Raw genomic sequence first — 18,773 nt, forward strand, 5'->3', positions numbered from 1 at the left:
GCGGTGTTTCTGGGGCTTTAGCTGGTCCTCAAAGGAGACAATGTCCTAAATATTTCAAGTGGAATTTTGCACAGGGAGGAGTACCTAATGGATTTGATGAAAACTGAATTTTTTGGCTGCGTTGGGGGACTGGAGAAAGATGCTGTTGAATAGTTTAGAACGGTGATAGGGCAGGTTTTGTGTGAATGTGATGAAGAACTGTTGCTGTCAGCGGTACACATCTTCCTTCCTGTGTACAGCATGTTTCGTTCATTCAGATGTACTTATTTCTGTTATTTCCCTTGTCTTCAGTTGATTCAGGAGGCGCAAACTTACCTTGGCAAGCAGAAATATTTCCAGATCGAGATCACTTTGGCCGTATATTCTATAATCAGGCAATTATGTCTTCTCAAAATATTGCACAGGTAACTTCTCATTAATGAAAGGTATTGTTTTTTTTGCTCCAAATGCCTTTGCCAGCTAGATAGCCTGAGGTGATTTAAAACAGAATTTAACACAGAATGTAGATTTTTTTTCCCCCCACAGAAAGTGCCTTAAGGTCAGATTATTCTCTTAATTATGGGCATGCTTTTATGTTTTAATAAAGGCTGTTTCACTAAAGGAAAAGAGTTTGTCAAAAGAAAGGACACTGTGTAATTGGGTTTTTTTAATTTTTAAATTTTTTTACATTTTTTTATTTTTGAGAGACAGAGCATGAGCAGGGGAGGGACAGAGAGAGAGGGAGGGAGACACAGAATCCGAAGCAGGCTCTAGGCTCTGAGCTGCTAGCACAGAGCCTGATGCGGGGCTCAAACCCACAAACTGTGAGATCATGACCAGAGCCGAAGTTCGACGATTAACCGACTGAGCCACCCAGATGCCCCAGTAGTTGCTTTTTTAGGACTACACTTTGAGACATTTCTGGTGTCTGAATGAGGAGACATGGTTTGTGAGTTTGAACCCCGCTTCGGGCTGCATTTTGACATTGTGGAGCCTACTTGGGATTTTCTGTCTCCCCTGTGTCTCTGTCCCTCCCCTGCTCGCTCTCTGTCTCAAAATAAATAAATAAACCTTAAAAAAAATGTCTTTTTAAAATTAAAAGTGTCCATATATTTTTGAGTAAGTAGTACCTGCCTATGATTAAAAAATCTGAAGTGTCTAAAGGGCATTTGAATGCTTTCCTTTTTCCTATTTTAGTTTCTTAAAAATCTTAACATCAGTATTTCTTTGAGCCACTTCTCTTAGCATTTCTTTTCTCTGTTTTACTCCAGTAGGAAGTTCAGGGTAAAGATTTACCTCTTTTCTTAGAAACCTCTTGGAATTTGAGGAAAATTTCCAATTTCTCTTGTGTACTAGTTTCCATAGTCCCTATTCTGATCTTTTCCCCAGTAAATGAGCCCTAAACCCGATGTCTGCACTGTAGCTGTTGCTTCATACTTAACTGAAGAAGTCAGGCTGTGTGCGAGCACTCTTGTACTAAAAACATTGTGACTTTGCCTTCTTTTATCCTAGAAACAGTTGTCCCTCTTCCTCTCCAGGGCTAAGCTTTTCATTTATAATCCTAATGCCAACCCCTCCTTTGTGCCTCATCATTTGTTCCTCTTCTCTCTCTTACTCTAATATTTTCTCATCCACTTTTTTTTTCTCACAGTCAATAACTGTGTTGACTTCTTCTGCATTTTTTTGTTTTATTTATTTCTTTTGAGAGAGAGAGAGAGAGATTGAGATTGTAAGTGGGGAGGGGCAGAGAGAGAGGGAGACAGAGAATCCCAACCAGGCTCTGCACTGTCAGTGCAGAGGGGATTGAACCCACCAACTGTGAGATCACCACCTGAGCTGAAATCAAGGGTCCGATGCTTAACTGACTGAGCCACCCCATGTGTCCCAACTTCCTCTGTTTTTTTTTCTTTTTTTAATTTTTATTTATTTATTTTTTTTTCTTTTTTTTTTTTTTATTTTTATTTATTTATTTATTTTTTTCAACGTTTATTTATTTTTGGGACAGAGAGAGACAGAGCATGAATGGGGGAGGGGCAGAGAGAGAGGGAGACACAGAATCGGAAACAGGCTCCAGGCTCTGAGCCATCAGCCCAGAGCCTGACGTGGGGCTCGAACTCACGGACCGCGAGATCGTGACCTGGCTGAAGTCGGACGCTTAACCGACTGCGCCACCCAGGCGCCCCATTTATTTTTTTTTTTTCAACGTTTATTTATTTTTGGGACAGAGAGAGACAGAGCATGAACGGGGGAGGGGCAGAGAGAGAGGGAGACACAGAATCGGAAACAGGCTCCAGGCTCTGAGCCATCAGCCCAGAGCCTGACGCGGGGCTCGAACTCACGGACCGCGAGATCGTGACCTGGCTGAGGTCGGACGCTTAACCGACTGCGCCACCCAGGCGCCCCAACTTCCTCTGTTTTTAAAGGAAAAAGAAAAAGCACCAAAAGCCATGACAAAAGAAAAGGACCTTTGCTAGCTTCTTCTGTTCCCTGAAGCTTCCCTCCTTCCCTGGATCAGCAGACTTCTTAAAACCTGACCTAGGACCTTTGTTCCTGACTGCTCACTCCATAAAACCTACTGCCTTTGGAGGTCCTACTAGCCTCCTAGAGACCAGATTCTTTTTTTTTTTTTTTTTCAACGTTTATTTATTTTTGGGACAGAGAGAGACAGAGCATGAACGGGGGGGTGGGGCAGAGAGAGAGGGAGACACAGAATCGGAAACAGGCTCCAGGCTCTGAGCCATCAGCCCAGAGCCTGACGCGGGGCTCGAACTCCCAGACCGTGAGATCGTGACCTGGCTGAAGTCGGATGCTTAACCGACTGCGCCACCCAGGCGCCCCCTCTTTTTTTTTTTAATGTTTATTTATTTTTGAGACAGAGAGCATGAACGGGGGAGGGGCAGAGAGAGAGGGAGACACAGAATCCAAAACAGGCTCCAGGCTCCGAGCTGTCAGCACAAAGCCAGACGCAGGGCTCGTACTCACGGACCGTGAGATCATGACCTGAGCTGAAGTCGGACCCTCAACTGACTGAGCCACCCAGGCACCCCTAGAGACCAGATTCTTACTCCACATGACCTCTTTTGTTCCCTTTCCTGAAATCTTCCTTAGACTTTGTGCCACTGGCTTTCTGTATTCCCCCAGGCTCTCCGTTTAATCCTCTCCACCCAGGAACTTGTCCTTAATGGTTTCATAAACTCTCATGACATCCCTTTCATATCCGTGATCTTTCCTGACCTCTCTCTGCACCTTGGGAGGTTCTGCTGTCTTTGTGGATTTCCCTTTGGTACTTAGGGGCTCCAGCTAGACATTGAGCACATTCACTTCTCTACTGATGGTTCTTTCACCCGTGTCCCTGTTTGCTCTTGATAGTACTTCCTTCTTGAGCTTTTCCCTAGGATTGAAACCTTGGTGTCATCCTTGACTCTTGCCTGCTTTTTCCCCTACCTGCCTCTACCTGATCATTTTGGTAAAAAAAAAAAAAAAATGTGTGTGTGTGTGTGTGTGTGTGTGTGTATCTATATATAGATATATAAATCTGTCTGTCTATATATTTCTCATCTTTGTATCCCCAGGAGCTCCTCTGGTGCTGGACAGATAATCAATACATAATAAACCTTTGACAAAGACCTGTCGATTTTTATCTTTGGATTGGCCCTCTCAGCTCCATTCCTACTGCCATCACCATGGGTAGTTCGGGCCTACATTACTACTTAGAGTGTGGCACTAGCTTCACCTGTCTTGTGTTCCTGACTACCTAGTCTTTCCTTTTCTGTCTACTGTACATGTTACTGTAGCATTACTCTTTATCTGGTTCCTGGCTCAAAACCATAATTTATACAAAACAGACTTCAGACTTATTAGCCTGGTACGTAAGACCCCTTGTGGTCTAGTTCCGATCTTATGTTCTGGCCTTACTGCCCACTGTCAGTCTGAACCACTCACTGTTCTTCATATGTACCATGGCCTTTCATGACTGCTCAGGTCCATGCCGGGCCCTCTCTTCCCCATTCCTTGCAGTCTAAGTCTCCAGTCCATTTTCCAAATGCATTTCAGATGCCATCTCTTGCAGGAAGCTGCTTTTTGAGCTATACCTTAATAATGACGTTTATTCCTTTTATCTAGATATATCCTAATTTCCCTCACTAGACTCTAAGCCTCTTGAGATAAGAGACACCATCAGATAAATCTTTATATCCTCACACATTTCCCTGAGAAGGTACTTAGTCAATATTTATTTAAAAAGTGAAACTCTTGGGGTGCCTGAGTGGCTCAGTGGTTAAGCGTCCCGACGTCAGCTAAGGTCATGATCTCATGGTTCATGAGTTCGAGCCCTGCATTGTGCTGTGTGCTGACAGCTCAGAGCCTGGTGCCTTCTTCGGATTCTGTGTCTCCCTCTCTCCCTGTTCCTCCCCTGCTTGTACTCTGCCTCTCTCTGTCTAAAAAATAAATAAACGTTAAAAAAAAAAAAAAGAGTGAAACTCTTTATGACTCTTCAAGTGATAGCTGATGTACTGAGTATATCTTACATTTTAATGTATGTTTTATTATTTACTGAGGCCTTGGCTTGGATGGATAAAAACAAGTTCTTATACTTTATTTTTTAAAAATTTTTATCCATATACTTTATTACATGAAGCAATCACTTGTTTAACTCCAGTTATGTTACATGTGCATTTTGATAGGGAACTCTAGCTTCTTTATTTGTTCAGTTCCTTCTTTCCTCCCCAATGTTGGTTTTTATTTAATGTTATTAACCTTGCCCATTATAGGTCCACTTATCCACTTATTTCTAAGATACATGTCTCTTGACAATCATATCTCTGTTATTTCCTGTATCTTTGCAGTGGTAAAAATGTGGACAGATTTTTACCAACCTGGAAGGTTTAAAATTTTTGTTTTTGCTCTCAAGGAGAAAAGGCAGTTATATAAGACACCTACCCACATCTGTATTCTCTTGTCATCTTTCCCTCCTTTCTGGTGTATTTTAGAACTTGTTTTTTTTGTTTTTGAAGTTTAAAGACTTGGCATACAGGTGTCTGGTGGTCTTACTTGGAGTCTCATGTCCTGAGGATACCTCACCTGGGCTTTCTCTAAACCCATGCCTGATGTCTTGATGATCTTGGAAACATTGCTTCTGTTATTTTCTGTATTGTGGCTCCACGTTGCTGGCTTTTGAAGTGTGAGGCATATAATTCTGTTCAGAAGTGGGATCTTTGTTTTCTTAGGTCTCACATTAGCATTAATTTTTAAAATTAGTGGACGGGGTGCCTGGGTGGCTTCGTGGGTTGAGCGTCCTACTCTTGATATTGGCTCAGGTCATGATCGTGGGATCAAGCCCTGCCTTGGGCTCCATGGTAAGCATACAGCCTGCTTAACATTCTTTCTCCCTCTGCCTCTGTCCCCTGCTCACGTGTCTCTCTGTCAAAAAAAAAAAAAAAAATTTAAAATAATTTAAAACTTAGTGGTGGTCTGGTCTAGCTGGATCTTTGCCCGGCTGCATCATCCTGTTTGACTGTCATCCTTTAGTGCACCAGGAACAAAATGTTTCCACTGTGACTAACAGTGTATTTCTTCTGAAATAGTCGTTATTCACCTAGCCATGTGGAGGTGCAGCTCCTGTTTTTCCTTCGCGTGTCTGCCTGTTTGTTCTTCTTTTGGAGATGTACTTAAAATTATTTCAGGAGTCCCTGCTTCCTTCTCTCCTTCCCTGTCCCCACTTCCACCCTCTTGGCTTAGCTCATTATTTTTGAAATTTATTTTCTTTGCTTTAGATCATGGTAATTGTTTTGAGGGAGTTAGTTAAGACAGGCACCGTATATCATTTTTTTTTCCATTCAGAAAAGTTGGTTTTATTATTTTTTAAATATTTATTTATTTATTAAAAATATTTTTTTAACGTTTATTGATTTTTGAGAGAGAGAGACAGAGCATGAGCGGGGGAGGGGCAGAGAGAGAGAGGAGACCCAGAATCTGAAGCAGGCTACAGGCTCCGAGCTGTCAGCACAGAGCCCAATGCGAGGCTCGAACCCATGAACTATGAGATCATGACCTGAGCCAAAGTTGGACGCTTAACCAACTGAACCACCCAGGCACCCGAAAGGCGGTTTTATTAAAGCACACGGATAAGACCCATGGGCAGAAAGAGTGCCCATTATTTTATTTTTTTATTTTTATTTTTTCATGTTTATTTTTGAGAGAGAGAAAGAGAGCGTGAGTGGGGTAGGGGCATGAGAGAGGGAGACACAGAACCTGAAGCAGCCTCTAGGCTATGAACTGTCAGTGCAGAGCCTGATGTGGGACTTGAATCCACAAACCATGAGGTCATGACCTGAGCCAAAGTCAGATTCATAACCCACCGAGCCACCCAGGTGCCCCAAGGGCTGCCCATTATTTCAAAAATGCATTTCACCTTGTCCATGTTGTCAAGTAGGGCCTAGGGAACAAAATCACTGATTGCTTTGAGGCTGATAAAAAGGAAGAAACAGGATATTCTGGATAAGGTGGACTTTTTGTTTTCTGTGCACATTTTATCCTATCTATTTAGCACAGATAAGCATGAGTACTCTAGAATCAGTGGTGTGATCGGTCAGTATAATTGATTGTGATTTAAATTTTGGAGAGCTAATGAACTGATAGGTGAATTTTGTGACTTTTAAAAAAAAATTTTTTTTTTTTAATTTACATCCAAATTAATTAGCATATAGTGCAACAATGATTTCAGGAGAAGATTCCTTAATGCCCCTTACCCATTTACCCCATCCCCCCTCCCATAACCCCCCAGGAACCGTCTGTTTGTGCTCCATATTTAAGAGTCTCTTATGTTTTGTCCCCCTCCCTGTTTTTATATTATTTTTGTTTCCCTTACCTTATGTTCATCTGTTTTATCTCTTAAAGTCCTCATATGAGTGAAGTCATATGATATTTGTCTTTCTCTAATTTTGCTTAGCATGATACCCTCCAATTCCATCCACGTAGTTGCAAATGGCAAGATTTCATTCTTTTTTGTTGTTGTTGTTGTATCTTTTTTAATTTTAAAGATTTCATTCTTTTTGACTGCCGCGTAATACTCCATTGTGTGTATGTAGGTGTATATATACCATATCTTCTTTATCCATTCATCCATCAATGGACATTTGGGTTATTTCCATACTTTTGCTATTGTTGATAGTGCTGCTATAAACATTGGGGGTGCCTGTGTCCCTTCGAAACAGCACACCTGTATCCCTGGATAAATACCTAGTAGTGCAATTGCTGGATCGTAGGGTAGTTCTATTTTTAGTTTTTTGAGGAACCTCCATACTGTTTTCCAGAGTGGCTGTACTAGCTTTCATTCCTACCAACAATGCAAAAGAGATCCTCTTTTTCCACACCCTCGCCAACATCTGTTATTGCCCGAGTTGTTAATGTTAGCCATTCTGACAGGTGTGAGGTGGTATATCTCATTGTGGTTTTGATTTGTATTTCCCTGATGATGACTGATGTGGAGGGAGCATTTTTTCATGTGTCGGCCCTCCGGATGTCTTTGGAGAAGTGTCTATTCATGTCTTTTGCCCATTTCTTCACTGGATTATTTGCTTTTTGGGTGTTGAGTTTGATAAGTTCTTTGTAGATTTTGGATACTAACCCGTTATCTGATGTATCATTTGCAAATATCTTCTTTCATTCTGTCAGCTGCCTTTTAGTTTTGGTGATTGTTTCCTTCACTGTGCAGAAGCTTTTTATTTTGATAAGGTCCCAATAGTTCATTTTTGCTTTTGTTTCTGTTGCCTCCAGAGACGTATTGAGTAAGAAGTTGCTGTGGCCAAGATCAAAGAGGTTTTTGCCTGTTTTCTCCTCGGGGATTTTTTTACTTCCTGTCTTACATTGAGGTTTTTCATCCATTTTGAGTTTATTTTTGTGTATGGTGTAAGAAAGTGGCCCAGGTCCATTCTTCTGCATGTCACTGTCCAGTTTTCCCAGTACCACTTGCTGAAGAGACTGTCTTTATTCCATCGGATAGTCTTTCCTGCTTTGTCAAAGATTAGTTGCCCATATGTTTGTGGGTCCATTTCTGGGTTCTCTGTTCTATTCCATTGATTTGAGTGTCTGTTCTTGTGACAGTACCATACTGTCTTGATGATTACAGCTTTGTAGTATAGCTTGAAGTCTGGGATTGTGATGCCTCCTGCTTTGGTTTTCTTTTTCAAGATTGTTTTAGCTATTTGGGGTCTTTTCTGGTTCCATACAAATTTTAGGATTATTTGTTCTAGCTCTGTGAAGAATGCTGGTGTTATTTTGATAGGGATTGCATTGAATATGTAGATTGCTTTGGGTTGTATTGACATTTTAACAATATTTGTTCTTCCTATCCAGGAGAATGGAATCTTTTCCATTTTCTTGTGTCTTCTTCAATTTCTTTCATAAGCTTTCTATAGTTTTCAGTGTATAGATTTGTCACCTCTTTGGTTAGATTTATTCCTAGGTATTTTATGGTTTTTGGTGCAACTGTAAATGGGATCGATTGCTTGATTTATTTTTCTGTTGCCTCATAGTTGGTGTACAGAAATGCAACCGATTTCTGTGCATTGATTTTATATTCTGCAACTTTGCTGAATTTATGAATCAGTTCTAGCAGTTTTTTGGTGGAATCTTTTGGGTTTTCCATATAGAGTATCATGTGACTTTTATTTTTTAAATGGAGGCTCTGTAGGTAGAGGAAGAAAACAATGTGATATAGGCAGTATTTGCTTTCCACATTAACTTGAAATTGAAAAAGAAGAGAAATTTAAAAACATATTATACTTTTAATGGCTTTTCCATCAAGCAACTGAAACGTTTCCCCCCTGTAAGTTATATTACATTTATCACCGTGTACCTTTGAACTGGGTAGTCTTCTGTAATTTCTCAGTGGAAGGATGGAGGTCTAGAGTTCACACAGCTTTTCAGAATTAGGTATAAAACCTCTTGACTCTCTCTCAGAGACCCTTTCTGTAGGGCAGACTGCTGACCTACAATATGTAATTTGGTTTTGGTGCAATGAGAACCAGTCTCTCTTTGTTTAGGCAAGACCTGGAGGGTAATGAAATTTTGTCTGAAGTTTTTGCAGACTCTTACTTCTGTTTTGGAGAATCTCATTTCCTTTTTTAAAAGAGTTTTTTATTTTTTATTTATTTTATTTATTTTATTTCTACTTTTTTAAGTTTATTTTGAGAGAGGGGAGGAGAGAGAGAGAGAGAGAGAGAGAGAGAGAGAGACAGAACACAAGTGGGGAGGGGCAGAGAAAGAGGGAGAGAGAGAGAAGCCCAAGCACGCTCTTGCCACCAGCGCTGACTCCGATGTGGGGCTTGAATTCATGAACCGTGACCTGAGCCAAAATCAAGAGTTGGATGCTTTACCAGCTGAGCCACCCAGCGCCCTATTTTTTATTTTTTAAGTAGGCTTTATGCCCAGCATAGAGCCCAACATGAGGCTTGAACTCACAATCCTGAGATCAAGACCTGAGCTGAGATCAAGAGTCAGGTACTCAACTGACTAAGCCACCCAGGCACCCTGCATCTCATTTCCTGTTACTCAAAATTTCTGCTTGTGGCTTCTCTGGTAGTGATGGCAGGCAGTGTTATAGTCAGTTACATATCCTTCTTAGCCTTCTTGCTGCTTTCTTGGTCTTGATTTAAGTCTTGAGTCACCATGGACCTCCTCACCCTGTGGGAGAGACCTCTTGGCTTGTCCACATTGCAGGAAGCCCACCTCATGGGTGACTGGGTGGACTGTAGCCTCTCAATGGAGTTCTTGGGAGTTGTCCTGTGTTCTGATGCACATGAGAGTCACTCTAATGTCTCCCCTGATTTGGTGCATGTGTTGTGCCCCCAACACAAGCCTATACCCTGAGTGTGCTCAGTATACGTTATGTTCACACATCTTACTTATGCCCTTTTAATGTCCTCTTAATAGAGAAAGCAGCAGAATTTTCTTCCTTGGGGTCTACATCATTTGTCCAGCATGGGCAGCGTGAGATCGTTGTTGTACCACAGACAAATGCTTTGGGACAGGGAAAGCCATTAGAGCTGTTTGGCCCTGGGGTTCCTGTGCTTTGTGAGAAGAAGGAGCAGACGCAGTGGCAGGGCTCTTTTTGATGGACATTCACCCTGTTCTGCAAGTAAGCGAATGGCTTAGAATTAAATGATGAGAAGAGGAGATTCTGCGACGGTGGTGACTTCTCTAATCTAGGTTCTTTTATTTAATTTTTCTTTTATCAGAATTTGCTTAAAGATGCTAAGTTTAATGTCTATGAGATACTTGTGACTAGCGTGGCCTGTTTCTTTTTTTTTTTTTTTACATTTATTTATTTTGAGAGAGAAAGAGAGCATGTGAGCAGGGGAGGAGCAGAGAGGGAGAGAGAGAGAGAAGATCACAAGAAGGCTCTACACTGTTGGCACAGAGCCCAACATGGGGCTCAAACCCACAAACCATGAGATCATGACCTGAGCTGAAACCAAGAGTGGGACACTTAACCGACTGACCTACCCAGGCACCCCTAGCCTGTTTCTTATTGATAAAATTTGAGAATTTTGATTCTTATATACTTAATAATTCCAGCTCTTTTTTTAAAAATTTTATAATAGCTTTATTAAGATCTAATTCACATACCATACAATTCACCCATTTAATATGTACAGTTCAGTGGTTTTTAGGATATTCCTCAAGTTGAGGCAATTCTAGTACATTTTCATCACTCCAGGAGGAAATGCCATATCCATTAACAGTCACTGCTTATTTCAATCCAGTCTCTCCAGCCCCTCGCAAGCACTCATCTGACTCTATGATTTGCCTATTATTCATTTCATTTGAAAGGGATTATATAATAAGTGGTTTCTTTCATTTAGCAAAATGGTTTCAATGTTTACCCATGTCTTTTGGTTTTTCATTACACTCTGGGATGGTACAGCATTCTGTTTATGGACTGTCTCCCATTTCTGCAATAGGGGAATGGTTTACTGAAGGGCAGCAACAAGAAATAACTTTTTTTTTTTTAAGTATTTTCTGTTTTTTTTTTGTTTTGTTTTTGATGTTTATTCATGTTTGAGAGGCAGAGACAGAGTGTGGGTGGGGGAGGGGCAGAGAGAGAGGGAGACAGAATCTGAAGCAGACTCCAGGCTCTGACTGGTCAGCCCAGAGCCTGATGGGGGGCTCGAACTCATGACCTGAGCTGAAGTTTATTCATGTTTGAGAGGCAGAGACAGAGCACAAGTTGGGGGGGGGGGGCAGAGAGAGAGGGAGACACAGGGTCTGAAGCAGGCTCCAGGTTCTGACCTGTCAGCATAGAGCCCTATGTGGGGCTCGAACTCATGAACTGTGAGATCATGACCTGAGCTCAAGTCAGACGCTCAACCGACTGAGCCACCCAGGTGCACCAACAGCAAAGTACTTCTAAGCAAAGACCGTCCCAAGGCTTCAGATGTGCTTCAGTTGTAGTTACTTTAGATGCTGTTTGATCTCTGTGATAGTTATCCATTGCTGCAGAACAGAGTACCCCAAAACTTGGTAGTTGAAAGCACCATTTTTTACCTCACAGTTGCTCTGGGGCACAACTCTGAGCACAGCTGAGCCGGATCCCCTAGCTCTGGGTCTCATGTGGCTGCAGTCCTCTTCAGTCTCCATTAGTAAGGGTCTGCCCCGGCTTGCTCACGTGGTTGTTGGCATGATTCAGTTCTCTGCAGGTCTCACTCATTTTCTTGTAAGTTGTTGCCCAGAAGCATGTCTAGGTTCCTTCCCAAGTGGGCATCCGTATAGAGTAAGTTACCACATGTCAGCTAGATGCATTAGGGTGAACAGGCAGGTGGGCAAGAGAGGGAGCCAGCAAGGTGGAAGACAGAGTTTCTCATAACTTGATCACAGGAGTGACACTTGCTATAATCTATGTATTAGAAGCATGTTACCAGATTATATAGGACGTGGATACCAAGAGTTAGGGATCGGTGGAGGCCATTATCAGTTCGTGCAAGAGAAGTGGATTGTTGGTTTCCTTGGCTTTGGAAATGCTTTGGAAAAAACCGCATCTGAAGTGCCCTTAGGAATATGGCAGAATTCCCTAGCATAGATGCACTAATAATTTGTTAGCGATTCACTTGTGAAACTTTTCTACCAAACTGGTAGGTCTTTTCTCCCCCTGAGATGGCATGATGGCATTCAGCTTCATTTCCCTCATTTTTATCTTACTACCTTTTGACAAACAGATTCTTCTTTCCTTCTTTACCAGCCACCCTGCCTCCCATCCTTGGTCTCTGAATATTTGCTGACAGTTGCTATTGCTTTCTTTTGCTTTCAGTTTGTTTTCATGGAACCCTGCTATGCCTGTTTAGTTCTTCAGGGCTTTGAAATTTGTCCCTTTTTAGATTTTTACTTCACTGTGACTCTTCTCTACTTCCTTGACTTTTATTTTTTTTGGTACTGAAATAGTTTGAACTGTATCTGCTGTTCGTGTACAGAGAGCAGGCTGATAAGGTGAAATTGTGTCCTTTACTCCTGATAGAACCTTAAAAAAAGCCCATAAAATATTTCAAAAATGCAGAAAGAACAGAGAATAGTACAGTAACAGAATGGAACACTCATGTACCCTCCATATGGATTTATGAAGTGTTAAGATCATTTGTTTTTTTCCCTCAGGTTTTTAAAGAACTTATTAACAGTTGGTGTATTGGTTCAAAATGCTGTGTCGATGGATGTGTTGGTTATTTACTATCTTCGTTTTCATGAACACTGTCACAGTGAATGTTTCCGGTGCTTCTTTCCTTGTTCAAGAACTTTTCTAGCCATAGATACTTCGAAAATAAACTTCTGATTGATAAGCAAACACAATGCGTGATAAATACTTGTAATATGTTGGCAGTGCAATTTTGCAGCCATTTTTAATAACATACATGAAATAGGGAAAAATACTTTTTGTGACTGCCATTTAGATGGAAAAATGTTAACTCGTGCTGTCTTGCATCTTTGGATTGATACTAGTGTAGCATTTTCATTTCAAAGTGGGTATTTGTATGACTGTAAGAAAACTGATAGAATGGATATTGGAATTAGTAGCAAAAACTGCTTTCATATGGTAATTTAAGAAAATAGCCATTACATACTTTTAAAAATTTTCTCTGATATTATTTATGCCTACTTAGACATAATCAGCCAAACCCATATTTATTATTCTTTGTGTCTTATTAATCTGTAAGTAAGAGTTGTTTTTAAAGCTTTATTATTGAAAATTTTAAATACCCATAAAAGCAGAGAAAATAATACTGCGAATACTCAGGTACACATCACCCAGATTCTACACAATTGACTTTCTTTTGAGCAAGATTTTCAACTTTGATGCTAACATTAGTTTTATATTTAGAACGTACCATATTCATTGTTACACAAAATATTAACACTTGGAGAATTATTTCACTATTTCAGTGAGGAAAGTGGTAGTTGTTGAGAAGACTTATTAGTGTCAACACAGTTTTGCTAATGTTTGGGTGGCTTGTGGAGTTTCTCCTCTCAGTTAAGTCGATCAGGCTAATGGTCTAAATGGCCAGTCTTCTCTCTCACAGGGAGACTGTCCATAAGTTTTGTAAAAAATGTGATCTAAGCCCTTCAGAATGCTTTGATAGAAGTAGTTAGGAAACTATTCCAAACATTCGGAGGACCATTTTTAAAAAGAACTATAGGGACCAGCTAGTAATATCTCCTGGTACTACAACGTTTATGAAACTGTAGATCCAGAGACTATAATTAACTCTTTGAGCCTTACCTCAGGGGTTTCTTGTCTGCTTGCATTGCAGATAGCAGTGGTCATGGGCTCCTGTACGGCAGGTGGTGCTTATGTGCCTGCAATGGCTGATGAAAACATCATCGTACGCAAGCAGGGCACCATTTTCTTGGGAGGACCCCCATTGGTAAGAACATAGTTTTGATTGATTGATTGATTGATTGAAGTAAAATATACATAATATGAATATTACCATTCTAACCATTTTTAAAGACACAGTTCTGTGGCATTAAGTGTATTCACTTTGTTGTGCAACCATCACCCCCATCCACCTCCAGCAGTATCTCATCTGCTCTAACTGAAAATCTGTACCCATTAAACACTAACTCCCCATTCTCCCCAACCTCCACTGTCCCTGGCTACTCCAATTCTACTTTTTCTATGAGTTTGACTGCTGTAGGTACCTTGTACAAGTACAGTCATACAGTATGTATCCTTTTGTGATTGGCATATTTTACTTAGGATAAGGTCCTCAAGATTCACTATGTTGTTGCATATGTCAGAACTTCCTTTTTAAGGCTGAGTAATAGTCCATTGCATGTATATACCATTTTGTTTATTCAGTCATCCATCAGTGGGCTTTTGGGTTGCTTCCACTTGAGGGTGTTGTGAATAATGCTACTGTGAACATGAGTATACAAATATATTTGAGTTTCATGCTTTCATTTCTTTTGGGTATATGCTCAGAAGTGAAATTGCCGGAGCATGTGATAATTTTGTGTTTAATTTTTTGAGAAATCATTTCTTTTTATTGCTGAATAATATTTCATTGTATGGATAGGCTGCATTTTGTTTATCCATTTATCAGCTGATCGTCATGTGGGTTGTTTCCAGTTTTTGCGTATTATGAATAATGCTGCCGTGCACATTCACATCCAGCTTCTTTTAAGTTTATTTACTTATTTTGAGAGAGAGAGCGAGCGCGCACATACACACATATGAGCAGAGGAGGGGCAGAGAGGGACAGAGAGAATCCTGAGCAGGCTGTGTGCCGTCAGCATGGAGCCCGACACAGGGCTCCAGCCCATGAACTGTGAGATTATGACCTGAACTGAAATCAAGAGTCAAACACTTAACTGACTGAGCCACACGGGTGCCCCCACATCCAGGTTTTTGTATGGATATGTTTCCCTTTATAGTGGTTATATACCTGTGAGTACAGTTGCTAGGTCACATGGTAACTCTGAGGTTAACATTTTGAGGAAATACCAACCTGTCCAGAGCATATTTTATATGCTTGGCAACAGTGTGTGAGGGTTCTGATTTTTACATTTCCTTGCCAACAGTTGTTATTGTGTATGTGTTTGATGATAGCCATCCTAGTGGATGGTACCTCATTGAGGTTTTGATTTGCATTTCTCTAATGGTTAATGACATTGAACATCATTCATGTACTTGCTGGTCATTTGTGTATCTTCTTTGGAGAAATGTCTATTCAGATACTTTGCCCATTCTTTCATTATTTTTTTTAAGTTTATTTTGAGAGAGAGAACATGCACGTGGGGGAGGGGCAGAGAGAGAATCCAAGCAGGCTCTGCCCTGTCAGCGCAGAGTCCAAAGTGGGGCTTGAACTCATGAACCGTGAGATCATGACCTGAGCTGAAATCAACATTTGGACGCTTAACCAGCTGAGCGACCCAGGCGCTCCAAGATCCTTTGCGCATTTGTAAAATTGGGTTGTCTTTATTGAGTTGTAAGAATTCTTTATATGTTTGGTATACAAGTCTCTTTTCAGATATGTGATTTGCACATATTTCCTCTCTATGGATTGTCTTCACTTTCTTAATGGTATCTTCCTTTGAAGCATGCACAGTTTTAATTTTGATCAAGTCCACTTTATGTATTGCTTTTCTCTGTTTGCTTGTGCTCTTGGTGTCATATATGTGACGGCTTTGCCTATATTGCAAGATCATGGAGATTTAATACTTCAGTGTCTTCTCAGTTTTATAGTGTTAGCTCTTTTAGGTTTGTAATCCATTTTGAGTTCATGTAGGTAGGATTTAAGGAAGGAGTCTGACATTGTTTTGTATGTGGATACACAATTGGCACAGGATCATTTGTTGAATGGCTGATGAAATAAACTTACTCCTTTTTCTCTTTTTTTTTTTTTTTTTGAGTCAATTCAGTCAACATGAATTTCTTGAGCACACTTTTTTTTAGAAAGAGAGAGAGTGGGGAAGGGGCAGAGAGATCTAGGGAGAGAGAGAGAATCCCATACAGGCTCCATATTGTCAGCGTGGAGCCTGACAAGCGGCTCAAACTCACAAACCGTGATATCATGACCTGAGCCTAAATCAGGAGTCAGAGATATAAGTGACCGAGCCACCCGGTGCCTTACTTATTTTTTCTTTTACATAAGTTGCAGTACTGTTTGACTCAGGGTCAACAACAAGCCGATAAATTGTTAGGTGAAAAAAAATAGCAAGGTGCTTGCACATATGTCCACTTTTTTGTAAAATGGGGAAATTATACATTTATGCATATATATAATGCATGTATATGCATATAATGTGTATGCATATAGAAACTCTAGAAAAGATACAGTAAACATAGTTTAAATGCAGAGGACATGGAACGGGGTGGGACAGACACTTTTGACTTTTTTTTTTCTGCACATAAACATTTTGAGATCTTTAGCTCTCTGAGCCTTGTGAAAATGTTACTTTTCAAAAAGGTTAAGTTTTTATAAAAAGGAACAATGTAGAATAGCTATGAGAGGTGCTCTAAATTTCTAGTACTAGCAATCTTTATGAATCACTTGTAGGGCCAGCTATATAATTTGCAGACCTCAGTGCAAAATGAAGATACAGGACCCCTTGTTCAAAAAGGAAGAAAAAAATACTGTTAAAGTTACTAAAATATAAAACGTTTTCCTTCTATTGTACCTTTGCCTGTCACGGTGTTTTTTATTTGCTATTTAAGGACATGTTCTCTCCAACATGGAATACACCCTTTCCCTGGCACTCGTCCTTCCAGTGGGCCCACCATTCAACTCCTGATGGACATATGACCTCCAAGGGTATACAGCCTTTGCTCTACGATGTGCTTGGTATCCAAATGGGCAGAGGCAAAAGCCTGTCCCCTAGCTCCCACCTCCACTGAGTCATCTGCTAGAGAATACACCTCAGTCCTGCCAGCCCAGGATCGTGCCGGTGCTGCTGTGCTCCACCCTGAGATGCCAGGGGGTGCATGCCTGACCCCTGATCCTCCCTGTGCCCATACCAGGCCCCCACTGGGGGCAGGTGTAACAGTTGCCATGCGGGGGCAGGGAAGAGCAGATAGGGCAGAGCCCAGTGCCCAGGCATCAGTTGGCAGGGAAGCAGGGAACCAAGAACCCTTTCCACCGAGGTGGGGGGAGGCAGACCAGGCAAGAGTTCTGAACCCCAGCACATAAGCCCCATCACTGTTCATTTACAGAACACAAATTCAAAGATAAAATTAGAAAATCTGGGGCACCTGGGTGGCTCAGTTGGTTAAGCGTCTGAATCTTGATTTCAGGTGATGTCATGATCTCACGGTCATGGGACCTACTTAAGATTCTCTCTTCCTCTTCCCTCTCCTGCTCATGTGCATATTCTCTCTCTCTCTCTCTCTCTCTCTCTCTCTCTCTCTCTCTCTCTCTCTCAAAAAAAAATAAATAAAATTAGAATTCCAATAGGTAACTACTGAGCATTAAGCCCTAAAGCACAGGGCCCTGCACACCATTACCGGTCACTTGCCTGTGATGCAGGACTGAGGAGTGGATTACGTAATCCTAGACTCTTCCCCATTCCCTCTTTGATCAACTCCATTCCAGTGTTGTTCAGTAATGCTGTCTTCACTCTGCTGTGCTTGTGTCACAGTCTGGTCCCAGACTTCAGAGGGATAAAGGGAGGGTAGGTGAAGACACAGGTGATTACTACATCTTAGAGAAATGTCCCATTATTTAAATGAATTCTAAGACTGTTATTAGGTAAGAGGAAGAATGTCAAGGATATTCTAGAACTGTGATATCCATATAATGGAATATTATTCAGCCATAAGAAGGAGTAAGTTCTGACATATGCTACAACATAAACCATGAAAGCATTATGTCAGACACAAAAGGAAAAGCATTGTGTAATTCTGCTTCTATGAAATATTTAGAATAAGCAAATATGTAGAGACAGAAAATAGATTAGTCTATTTTGCCAGAGACCAAGAGGAGGGTAGAATGGGGAGTGTCTGTAATGACTATAGGCTTTCATTAGGGAGTGATGAAACTTCTAGAATTAGGTGGTGTTGATGGTTCCACGTTCTTGTGAATACACTAAAAAACACTGAATTTTATTCTTCAGGTGTGAATTTTGTGGTATGTGAATTCTATCTCAGAGAGTAAGTTTATTGCTTTAAAATTCGGTAAAAAAATCATCTTTGGTTTTGGAATAGTAACACAAATTTATTTTAAAAAGTATGTTGAAAACAGCTTATGCTTGCTTTGATGTGAAAAACGTGTATTTTCCAAATGGTTGTGTTCATTTTTAATAAATTTTATTGAGGATCAGGTAAGCCTGAAGAGGTTAAGTTTTTATATGTAAAAAAATTCTGAAGTCATTATTCAAAAGGCTTCTGATATCAATTATTCTTTAATATTTTTCTAGTTATATATGATACCTATCGTTGGGTAATGAGAGGAGAGAATTCATTCAAAATTTACCTTTGTCTAGTGAAGGGTATACACTTTCAGTAGTTCGTATGTGTTTTTCCTTAAAGAATGAGTAAAGATGGGACTGACACCTTTTTGGGATTGTAGGCAGCATGAGAATACTGGAAGAACACTAGCTTCCAGTTTTTAAGAGAAAGCTTTGTCTAATGTGCAGTTGCAGTGTCCTCCAGTCGGTGGGTTCAGATTTACCCTGTGCCTCAGCCAGGAGCAATGAGGCAGCCAAAGTCAGCAGTTCTCTTACACAACTCGACTCTGATCTGTAGTCTCCCACTGAAAGACATGGTTACAGGTTTAAAAAAAAAAAAAGCAGCAGCAGCCTCATCCGCTTCA

The 18,773-nt window shown here is 40.7% G+C and overlaps 1 protein-coding gene across 1 annotated transcript in view; it reads left to right on the forward strand.

Annotated features, from left to right (window-relative positions):
• MCCC2 (methylcrotonyl-CoA carboxylase subunit 2) overlaps positions 1-18,773 on the forward strand; it is a 70,721-nt gene that overhangs the window by 24,697 nt on the left and 27,251 nt on the right. Inside the window, exons 6-7 of the mRNA XM_043587552.1 lie at positions 292-404; positions 13,773-13,886. Of these exons, the coding sequence (XP_043443487.1) occupies positions 292-404; positions 13,773-13,886 (227 nt within the window). The remainder of the gene's footprint in view (positions 1-291; positions 405-13,772; positions 13,887-18,773) is intronic.

Source organism: Prionailurus bengalensis, chromosome A1 (genome assembly GCF_016509475.1).
Source record: "Prionailurus bengalensis isolate Pbe53 chromosome A1, Fcat_Pben_1.1_paternal_pri, whole genome shotgun sequence".
Classification (NCBI taxonomy): Eukaryota; Metazoa; Chordata; class Mammalia; order Carnivora; family Felidae; genus Prionailurus; species Prionailurus bengalensis.